This window comes from Natator depressus, chromosome 23 (genome assembly GCF_965152275.1).
Source record: "Natator depressus isolate rNatDep1 chromosome 23, rNatDep2.hap1, whole genome shotgun sequence".
In the NCBI taxonomy this organism is placed as follows: Eukaryota; Metazoa; Chordata; order Testudines; family Cheloniidae; genus Natator; species Natator depressus.
Window position 1 is genome coordinate 22,418,797 of NC_134256.1, and position 10,820 is coordinate 22,429,616.

Genomic DNA, 10,820 nt, shown 5'->3' on the forward strand with positions numbered 1-10,820 from the left:
AAGCGATGAGTCACCAGGGCTCTTTTCTGGAGTCTGCTTCCCTCGGGGCGCGTGGGGGGAACGCCCTGCCAGTGCCTGGGAACCCAGGCGTCCTGGCTCCCTGCCCCCCTGCCAGCGCCCAGGGAACCCAGGCGTCCTGGCTCCCTGCCCCCCTGCCAGCGCCCAGGGACCCAGGCGTCCTGGCTCCCAGCCCTCCCTGCCAGCGCCCAGGGACCCAGGCGTCCTGGCTCCCAGCCCCCCGCCCCCATGAGACCCCACCCACTCCCCTCCCACAGCACAGATGGGACCGAGGCGTCCCGGCTGGGTCCCAGTCCCCCCCCGCAGCTCTGGGGCAACAGGAATTCACGGAGCCCCGGGACTCCCACCGTAGCTACTAGCCAAGTGGGGAAACTGAGGCAGACGGGGGGGGAGGGGCAGAAGCTTGCACAAGCGCCTCCGGCCGCTCCCGCGAGCTGGGATCTGGGCGGGGCGTTGCCAGGGGCGGGGCGCGCTGGAAGGGGCGTTGCTAGCCTCGGCGGTCCGTGCCAGGGGCGGGGCGAGAGGGGCGGGGCGTTGCCAGGGGCGGGGCGCGCTGGAAGGGCGTTGCTAGCCTCGGCGGTCCGTTGCCAGGGGCGGGGCGAGAGGGGCGGGGCGTTGCCAGGGGCGGGGCGCGCTGGAAGGGCGTTGCTAGCCTCGGCGGTCCGTTGCCAGGGGCGGGGCGAGAGGGGCGGGGCGTTGCCAGTCCCGGACCCTCCCCCCCCGTGTCACTTCCCCTCGCCGCTGGCGCCTCCCGTCCTGGGCCTGCTCCGCGCGCCGGAACCGCGGCTCCCGCCCCCCCCCCCGCAGCCCCCGCGGCCCCCCCGGGCCCTGCCCCCCCCGCGCTGACCCCCGCCGGGCATGGAGCGGTACCAGGGGCTGACGGACACCGAGCTCATCGCCATGCTGCAGCGCTACGGCATCCCGCACGGGCCCGTCGTGGGTACGGGGGCGCTGGGGGGAGGGGCCTCGGGGGAGTCGGGGGGCTGCGGGGGGAGGGAGGTGCTGGGCGGGGGCGGGGGGAAGTTGGGGGGCTGTTGGAGGAGGGGTTTCTGGGGAGGGGGGAAGTCGGGGGGCTGCGGGGGGAGGGGGGGAAGTCGGGGGGGCTGCGGGGGAAGGGGGGGAAGTCGGGGGGGCTGCGGGGGAAGGGGGGGTTCTGGGGGGGGAAGTCGGGGGGGCTGCGGGGGGAGGAGGGGTTTCTGGGGGGGGGGAAGTCGGGGGGGCTGCGGGGGGAGGAGGGGTTTCTGGGGAGGGGGGGAAGTCGGGGGGGCTGCGGGGGGAGGGGGTCTCTGGGGAGGGGGGGATGTTGGGGGGGCTGCAGGGGGAGAGGGGGCGCCGGGCGGGCAGGGGCGGCTGAGAAGAGAAGCAGGATCGGGGCGGGGGGTTTGCAGGGGACCTGACTGTGGGGTGAGGACGGTTGCGGGGAGCAGCAGGGATGGGGGCCGGGAGCACTATGGGGCCGGGGCAGACGCAATCTGTGGGGCAGGGGCAGGGCACCATGGGGGCTCACCTGACCCCCCCCCTTGTCTCCCCCTCCCGTTCCCCCAGGATCGACCCGGAAGCTCTACGAGAGGAAGATCTGCGAATACGAGAGCCAGCGCACCAAGCTGTCGCCCTCGGGGGGGGCTGGGAGCTACTCAGGTGAGTGGGGTTCCGGGGGGGTGTGGAGGGGCCAGCATCCACAGCCACTGACACCCCCCCCCCTTTCCTGTGTGTCTCTTCCCCCCCAGGTCCCGGCACCACTGAGACCTACATCCGGGAATCCTACAGCTACCCCCGGCAGGAGGAGCGGCGCGGCTATGGGGCGGACGGTGAGAGGGGGCTGCGGGGTGGGGGGGACACAGGGCTGGGTGAGCAGGGGGCTGTGGGTCGGGAGTGAGGGGCACTGGCGGAGTTTTCCCAGGCTTGGGGTGCCGTGGCTGAGGTGTCTGAATGTCCCTGTCTGCTGTGGGGGTGGGGCGTGGAGGTGCCCCCCACTGACCCCTCCTGTGTCTCTCTGCCCCCCAGACTCCAGCCCCACCAGGATGTACACGCGGGAGCTGTATGATTTCCCTCGTCGTGAGGGTCGCACTGGCTACCTGGGGGATGGTGAGAGGGGAGCCGGGGGGCGTCGGGGAAGTATTTCCTCTGGGGGGTGGCAAGGGGGGGGATACAGAGCAGCGAGGATGTGGGGGGAGAAATCTGGTACGATTCCCCTGGCCTGGGCTTGACACCCCACCCCCGGGCCATGTTCACATTCCTGCAGCAGGGAGTTCCAGGGGTGGAGCTCTAGTGGGGAAGGGGAGAGCCGTGCCCAGCCCCGCATCTCACCCCAGTCCTCTCTCCCCCCCCCAGATGTGGACACCGAGTCCTATGAAGAATCTTCCTCCTCTTCCTCCTCCTGGCTCTCTGGTGCAGCCCCAAGTCGCCTGGGGGAAGCCACCACCCGCCAGCCAGTAAGTCAGCCCCTGGGGGGGGGCAGGATGGGGTGGGTGGGACATAACCTCCCCAGATAACATCCCAGCGGTGGGGGCAGCCTGGCCTGGGAAAGGCAGAAGGCACTGGGGGGTGGAAATAGGTGTACCCCCCCCTTTAGCACTACCAGCTTTCTAGTCCCCTCACTCCCCGCTATCCTATCACCTCTGACCCCCAACTCTGCCCCCATCCCAGCACCATGGGGCAATCCTGGATTCGGCCACTGGCCCGGCCTGAAAAACTCGAACCTTAAACCGTTTGCTGCCGGGCGATGTTGGGCCCAGCGGAGCTGGACCTGAATTTTGGCGCAATTGTCTAGAAACCGATATAACTTCCTGGGGGGATGATTTTTGGCCGGGTGGATAAATTGTCCCGTCAGCAGTTTGACCCTGTAGGAAAGAGAGAGAACTGGCCTCGGGGGTCATGCTTAAAGCCGGAGAGTTTAGTGCGGACAGAAACGCTGCCCGTGTCCGGGATGCCTCGTGCCGTGATGTTACGTCCCCCTGACGCGGGGAGCTCCCAAAATAACGCCCGTGTTTCTAGGATTGACAATTTACCAGCCTCTCCCGTCCCTAAAACCATCCCGGCTCTGTCCACGGGCCTCCCCACGTACCCCCCAGCTTGACCTGGGGCCGAACGTTCTTGTACTTGGGACAAACATGTACTTGGGACAAACTTCTCCTTTTCGAAGAGCAAAACCGACTTCAGCTCTGCAAAGCGTCGGGGAGACATTGTGTATTTGAACAGGATGATCGGGAGACGGGGGCCGCTTCAGGGCAGGGAACTGCTAGAGATGTGTCTACGAGATACTGGTCTGGTGATAGCGTGGACTTTCTTTGTGTACCTGGTGTGATAAGACTGGTTGATAATGGGGGGGGGTGTAAAATATAACCCACAAAAGTGAGTTTCGGGAAACTTCATTTCGAAATTGAATTAATTATTTTTGGGGGAAATTTTACTTGGAAATTTGGTTCCCCTGCCAGTTTCGGGTCATTTTCTATTCTCTCACGGCGGTCACGTTATTTTAACGGGCCGTTTGAGATCGAGACAGAAAAGACCCGCCGTTCCGCCTCGTGAGATGATGTCACCATCTGAAAACAACGAGATTTCCCCCCCCAAAAGACCCTTTTCTAACCAAAAAAAAATAATTGTTTGGAGAACGTCCATTTTAGGGGTAATTGACAATTGATTTCTTGCCCGGCTGACGGGGTTCTGAAGCCACTGAAAGTCGAGCTGGGTGACGTTTTCCAGACCAGTCGCCTGTTGGCTGAAAACTGTGGTTTCGGATGAGCTGAAGCGATTTCTGAATTTGATCCGCTGGCTTTAGAGCCTCTCGAGAGATTTGTTGTTCTCAGGCGATGTCTGCGATCCAGACAGAAAGGACCCGCCGGTGTGAGATACTGTAATACTGACTAGGACCAAGTAAAGACACACGCACACCGCCCGCCCCCATGTCTGCATGCGGAGGAGAGATTCTGCGGTGTGACCAGCCCTGGCGCTCTCCCCCGGAGACGCAGTTCGCCCGGTTGGGTGTCCCCATTGCAAAGCTCGGCTGGAATTGCCGGGCGGGTGATCATGTTGCATTGGGACCCTGGGTTTACAATTGCCGGCCCCGGGGCTCCCGGCTGACACTGGGCTGCGTTTTGGGCTGCGTCCGCATGGCACATGGCAGGGCTTGGCCCCACCCTGCGTAGCCGGGTCTGAGGGTTTTCTAACCTTCTCCATTTGCGTGTGGACAGTCGAGGGGTGTGGGCCCGAACCTGAGAGTGAGCCCAGGGCAGCATCGACAGGCCCATGACGCCCTGGCTGCCCTTGTTCCCAGTCCAGCCACGCATGCTCAGGCCAGCTTTTGAGAGTTGCTCAGCCTGGGGGGGTTGGCTGGGCTTGTGAAGACCCAGCCAGTGTTTCTCCGTTTGCCCTCCAAACAGCCACCAAATCCCCACCTCGAGAGACTTGCCTGCTACATCGTCACAGCTGGGCTAAATTCTGGGTTTTGAGCATTTAAAATTGCACGGTTGCGGGCAGTTATGGGGGGGGGAAAGAGCAGGGGTCGGAGGATGGGAGACTATAATTATTTGATGACCCTAGACAGCGAGATTGAAAAATGTAAACTTCATAACCATTAAAACACCAATTGTCAACATCCCGTATCCAAATATAGAAAGCAAGTCCCCGTAAATAAATTCTATCTAAGGCGTGCTCCCAGCTATACATTTCTATTATCCAATTTTATTCTATTTTTGGGTTGTGTGTGTCTGGGGAACTTGAGGCTCACTGGGATCTACTGCTAAAAACCGACTCCTTCCCGTTGGATTTGCGGACGACTTCGTGGCAAATGAAAATTGAATCCCACAAGTCGAGTTCCTCCCTTTTTATTTCCGAGCAAGGTCTCAAACGTGTGAAGTCCAGGCCGGTCTACGCCTAAAAGTTACAGCAAGCTGGTTGCGTCACAGGGGGGCTGTGCGAAACGGCGCACCCCACTGCGGGTGTGGACGCGGCTCAGGCCCCAGAAGAATTCTTCGCCGCCGTCTCTTGGAGAGGCGCCCGCAGCAGAGGGCGGGAAAAACACCTTCCGCTGGCGTGGTGTAGACACTTCCAACCCGTGCGCCAACTACAGATGTGCCCTTAATTCAGTTTATTTTATTCCCCTTTCGAAGGGATTTAAATGACCCTAAATTAAGGCCACTTTAAATCTTTCTGTTATCAAAGGGAGGGACTGTAAGGCACCTACGTACCTAGTAATCCTGGCCCACTGTTGTTAAGTTAGGGTGAGCTGCCCCCTCCCCCATTTGTACCCCCCAGACCTCTCGCAGTATGTATCTCATTTCTTCTCCTAGTACCTGCTGTTCCCACTACAATAGGGGGCGCAGGATGTGGGGGGGAAACCCCAGTTTAAGGCTTGTATTGCAGCACCACCACTGGGGAGGGGATATGCAAATTACTCCCTAGGCACAGCTGGAGTATGCAAATGAGGGCATGCATTGCCTGTATTCCCTGGCTGCCCCTGTACAGGGGGTTCTGCCCCATAGCTGAACAGCGCCTGGTGTTCGCTGATGGTGCTTTTCCTTGCAGATTGGAGAGGCTGCATCCTACACCCCGAGCAGGACGGAGGAGACCGAGAGGTGAGACCGGGTCACGGACATGTGCTAGAAGGGGGGCTGTGGCTGGGTTGGGGACGTATGTGTGGATGCTGTGGTGTGTGCCGGTGGAGTTTGCCAGGACGGCGGGAGCTGTGGGTGCTGGGGGGCTGTGAGCACTAACTGCTGCCCCCCCTTTGTTCCCCCCTACTGCAGGGATGGCGTCTCCTACCAGCGGGTCTGCCGGGCCCGCCCCGCCCCGCCCCCCATGCGGGTGGAGCCACGCCGTGCCATCCACCCCCTGCCCCGCGGAGGCCCTGGGGGGGCCACAGGGGGAGGCTCCCGGCGCTACCTGCCTCTCTGGCTGCAGCTGCTGCTCTTCGGGGCGCTCGCAGCCTTCCTGGTGTACGTGTACTGTGCCCTGCAGGGCGGCGCCGACGACAACCCGTTCAAGCAGCACCTTGACGAGTGAGGGGGGCCCCCTCCCCCCAGGGCCCACGGCCCGTCCTGTCTCCCAGCCCCCCCAGGCACCCTGTCCCTTCTCTCAGCCTCCCCATCCTGTCCTCCTACCCCTGGACACACCCAGGGGCCAATGTCCCGTATTCCCCCCCCCCGGGCACCCTGTCCCCCAGGGGGTCCATATCCCAGCTCTCAACCCCCCTCCTGCCCTGTCCTCCTCTCCCCCTCCCTCAGGGAACACTGTCTTCTCCTGGCATCCATGGCCCTGCCCCCCAATTCTGACAGCTCCCCCCCACTTCCTGCTCAGGGATGGTTATTGGGGAGGGGCCCGCCAGCAGGCTGGGGTCCCTGCTGGCGCCTGGTGTGTTTACGTAGGGCCTATGCTAACTGCCTCCTGGATCCGCCCTGCCCTGTGCCTAGGCGGGGGGGGGGGGGGGTATTGCTACCCCATCTCCCACAGGGGTTAACACTATGGTGGGGGAGGGGCTGTAACCAGGGTGGGGATGGACACACACACTCCTGCCCCTCCTTTAACTTCCTAATCCAAGCTCATCTCTACCCCCCCCCCCCACCCTGGAGTTGTTCCACTCCTTTTGGGGGGTGGGGGAGGAACTAGTCTACTTCCCCTCCCCCCCAAATATGTCCTGTCCCCTCCCGGGGGAATCAGTCTCGAAGGGGCAAATAGTTGCCAAGTGGTGCTGCTTAGCTTTTGTAATCTGCTTGGGCGGGGGGGTGGGGTGTCGCTTCATTTTCCTAGCCAAAGGGGTTTGCTTTTGAAACAAACCAGCCGTGGGGGAGCCACTCAATAAAATTGGGGCTTTTTTTGGTTGTTTTGTAAAATTTGGGCTTGTTTGGTTAGTTGGCAGGGGTGGGAGAAGAGCCCTGAGCCAGCCACCCCTCCACACACCCACCCCCAAACCAGTCAGCACCCCCCCACAGAGCCTGAACTCCTGGGTTCTTTCCCCAGCTCTGGGAGGGGTGTGGGGGCACAGGGGGGAATGTGTGGGGCAGGTGGACAGAGGCTGCCCAGGGGAAGTGACTGCATCATTTGCATACCAGGTGATTGGCATTGATTATATTGCCCCCCTTTCTTAATCGAGGCCTGTACTGGCTTTTCCATTTCCTTGCCCGGGCTCAATGTCCCACCTCCTGGGGCTTCCCCTGCACGCCAAAGCTTAACATTGACGGGCCAGCCCGCGGCCTGGCCTTGAACCCGCCTGTTAGACGGCAGCTGGTCTGTGGCCCCCAGGCCCCACACAGATGCTTGGGTCCCGTGCCCCCAGGTGCACATGCGCAGGGCAGCCAGGCACTAGAAACACTGTTGGGTCAAAGCCACCAGGTGGCAGCAGAGAGCCTCACTCCCAGGCTAGGCCAGGGCTGGAGGTGACTTTGGGGAACCCGGCTCCACCTCACCCCCCAGGGGACCCCCTGCATGGACAGGCCTGACCCACTCGCAGGGCAGAAGTCCCCCTCCGGGGCTGGTCTGCGGTGCTGACGGCCGCAGCTCTAGTTATTGATGGAACAGGGACCCCCAAAGCTCCCTGGAGTGCCGCTAATCCCAGAGACATGCTGGCCAGGCAGGGCAGAGCCGGGGGGCGACTGCCCCTATGAGAAAAGCAGAGGGAAAAATCTTCAATGAATCAAACACTGACCCATCCAAGCTCTCAGGCTAGGCCACCCCCTTGAGCAGTAAGAGCAGCGCCACAGGGCGAAATACTCCAGCTTAGAGAGGGGACGAAACCAGGAACCCCAATAATAATGGGGGGATTCCAGCTGTCCCCGTACTGACTGGAGATGCGGTGAGGAAGTTTCCAGACCCGGGCGAGAGGTGAACGCAGCGGAAGCGCTCGCTATGTGATGAAACGTAGCGCTACCCAAGCAGCCAGCTCAGAAAGGGAACTTGGGACATGCAAATTAGACACAGGAGTGAGACGCCTGCGAGCTGCATGGAAACTCTTTCAAAACTGCGTGAAAGGCTCAAACTGAACCTACAGCCCACATCCATAAATCAGCGCTGAGGGCGGGAGGGAGAGCCCCCCACCTGAGCCATTCTGTTCAGGGGACAGGTCTGAGGAGTCCAGAGATTCACCCCCGAGTCCCGCAGGAGCTCAGCTATGAAATTGCAGAACCACTCGGGATCTTGGTAAATTGGAGAACTGGGCTAGAGCCGACAAAATGAAAATCAAGGAAGATGTGCTACGCTTTGGGAAGAAAAACCAAATGCACCAGTACCGAACGGGGCAGAACTGGCTGGGCAGCAGCACTGCTGGGAGTGGCGGTGGATCACAACCCGGCCACGTGATGCTGTTGCAAAAAAAACCATGCAATTTTAGGTTGCATTAGCAGAGGCGTAGCTGCAAGTCGCAGGAGGGGACAGGACCGCTCCGCATGGCCCTGGCTAGGCCTCAGCTGGAGGACGGTGTCCGGTTTCCGTCACTAACGCCCAGAAAGGACGTGGAGACACTGGGTAGGATCCAGAGGCGAGCGCCAAAGACGATCAAAGGGGAGGGACACCAGCCACGTGAGCCAAGGCAGCAGGAACCGGGTACGCTCAGTTTGTAAAAGAGATTGACAGCGCTCTTCGAATACTCGAAAGGCTGCCATAGAAAAGATGGAGGCAGGTCGTTCTCTCTTGCCCCAGAGGGCAGGACAAGAGGCCGTGGGTTCAAACTACAGCACAGCAGATTGAGATTGAATCTCAGGGAAAACTTCCGGCCGGGAAGAGCAGCAGGACAACGGACCCGAGGCCTCGGGAGGTCATGGAAGCTCCTTCGAGGAGGGTTTCGAGCGGAGGCCGGAGCCATCTGTCTTGGATGGTTTAAATCCTGCAGCGTGGTCGGGGGTCAGACTAGGTGCCCCTTGCGGTCCCCTACGGGTCGAGGAGTCTGCTAACTGTGGTATGTGACCGATTGCTCCAATCAGCCTCAGGACCAGACTAGCAGATAACTCAAGCGATGCAGATTTTTAAGAGGCGCCAGAGGTGATTCCTGGCTGGGTAACTTCAGTACCAGACGCACTGGTTGAAACTCCAGCAAAGAACAGATTCATCGGACACAGCGATGAACATGGTGCTGGGAAGGGGAAAATCAGGCCTCCCCCATCTCTTCGAGCGACGAAGGAACGCACGTGGGTAATGCTCCCGGAAGACCTCGCAGCCACTGGGGCTAGTTCTCCGAAAGCATCCGCCCAATGGGCAGCGGCAGCCGGAAAAGCTACCGGGACCACGAAGGGCGGGAGAGACAGTAAGACGGAAAATCTCATGCTATTTAAGGCCGTGGTTTGCCCCCCCCAGAATACGGCAGGTCGTTCGGGACAGCCACAACTCACGGTGGATGGTGGGACATCGGGGAGGGATCGGAGAAGAGCCACGCGGGTTAGAAAACCTGCTTGAGAGCGAGACGCCCACTCCCTAGCTGAGCGCAGAGGAGGCGACGCGGGGACCGAATATTTCATAACTCACTCGAGCCAACAGCTGGCAGCTGAAACGAGACAAATTCAACCTGGAAATAAGGTTTCACGCTGAGGGGAATTAAGCAGGGGAACAACCGACCAAGGGGTATGGCGGATTCGCCATCCCCGGCCATTTCAAACTCCAGCGGGGCTGGATTTCTAAAAGCTCGGCTCTAGGGATTATTTTGGGGCAGGTCTCGGGCCTGCACGATGCAAGAGAGCAGACTAGATCACCAGTCCCTTCTGAGCTGAGAATGTGTCACAGCCACAAGAAAGCAGAAGTTTTGAAGTTCACCTGTGGAATTCCTTGCCTCATGATTTCCCACCCGAAGTTTTAGAATTCAGTTATGAGCCCAAGAGGGGGCGAACGGGAGCTGGCATCATGCGGATGGCGCAGGTGGGCTCAAGTAGCAGACAGAGCATCGACGAGCCAGGCTGCAGGTGGAGCTGGCGCTGGACACCCCCGCGAGGACGGCCATGTCCCGCTGCAGGACGTCTCGCTCACGGACGCAAACGCATCTCCCCACTGGGCTCGAGCTCAGGCTGGACGAAAGAACCCGGCGCTCTCCAGCTCCCTGTCAGCGGGCGAAGTGGCACCCGCCCTGGTGCTCCCCCAAGACCCGTGAAATGGGCCGAGTTTGACGATGCATGAATGGAGAGGGAACCCGTGGGAGCCCTGGCGGTGCCCCAGTCCTGGGCGCTCCCCATAGCTCAGCCAGTGCCCCCCAGTTGCCAACGCGCCAAGAAGCCCCCCATCCCACCCCCGAATTACTGTTGTCCCAGCTTTCACCTCTGTCCCTGCAGCTCCAGGCTCAACCCTGCCCTGTTCTCCCCCGTGCCCACCACAGGCCAGGGCTCTGGGGGCCAATCCCAGCCCCCCCCCGATCAGATCAGGGTGGTGGAGGGGGCACTGAGCATGGCTGAGCCCAGGGGAAACGGGGGCCAAGTAAACAGATTCCCGGAATTGAGAGGCGGCTGACCAGCTCTGGGGTGGAGCCACTGGGGAACAGCCCCATAAAACGCAGCACAGGGATGAGGCGCCGAAATGCAGCCAGCTCTGGGGGCCCCCCAGGACGCCCCCAAACAGCTCCATTAGCCTCCAAAGTTTAATAATAATAAAAAAATCATAATACAATAACGCCCCCCCCACCCTCCCATAGACAGTGATAGGAACACTAAAAAGAGAGAGAGAGAGAGAGAGAGAGAGAGAGAGGTTTAGTGTCAGGGCTGGGCCCCTAAGGGGTGTTGTGGGGCGGGCTGGAAACAGACCAGGTTCCGCCCCCCAGCCCTGCTGCCCCCCTCACCACCCCCCCGAAAAACCCCAAAGTGGTTCCCCCAATTCCTATAAAAAACCCATCCCGGGCT

General features: G+C 61.0%; 1 protein-coding gene across 1 annotated transcript; it reads left to right on the forward strand.

Annotated features, from left to right (window-relative positions):
• Window positions 1-841: 841 nt before the first annotated feature.
• LOC141976235 (emerin-like) lies at window positions 842-6,410 on the forward strand. Its single transcript, XM_074937086.1, has 7 exons — window positions 842-958; window positions 1,564-1,656; window positions 1,746-1,826; window positions 2,023-2,103; window positions 2,350-2,450; window positions 5,542-5,591; window positions 5,763-6,410. The coding sequence occupies exons 1-7, from the start codon at window positions 877-879 to the stop codon at window positions 6,016-6,018; spliced, it is 744 nt and encodes a 247-aa protein (XP_074793187.1). The 5' UTR covers window positions 842-876; the 3' UTR covers window positions 6,019-6,410.
• The last annotated feature ends 4,410 nt before the right edge of the window (window positions 6,411-10,820 follow it).

What these genes read in the sequence shown, in the direction of transcription:
- LOC141976235 (XM_074937086.1), top strand. Translation starts at nt 877, where the DNA reads ATGGAGCGGTACCAGGGGCTGACGGACACCGAGCTCATCGCCATGCTG. An exon ending in CACTGGCTACCTGGGGGATG is followed by an intron (nt 2,104 to 2,349) that starts GTGAGAGGGGAG and finishes TCCCCCCCCCAG; the next exon opens with ATGTGGACACCGAGTCCTAT. An exon ending in AAGCCACCACCCGCCAGCCA is followed by an intron (nt 2,451 to 5,541) that starts GTAAGTCAGCCC and finishes TTTTCCTTGCAG; the next exon opens with ATTGGAGAGGCTGCATCCTA.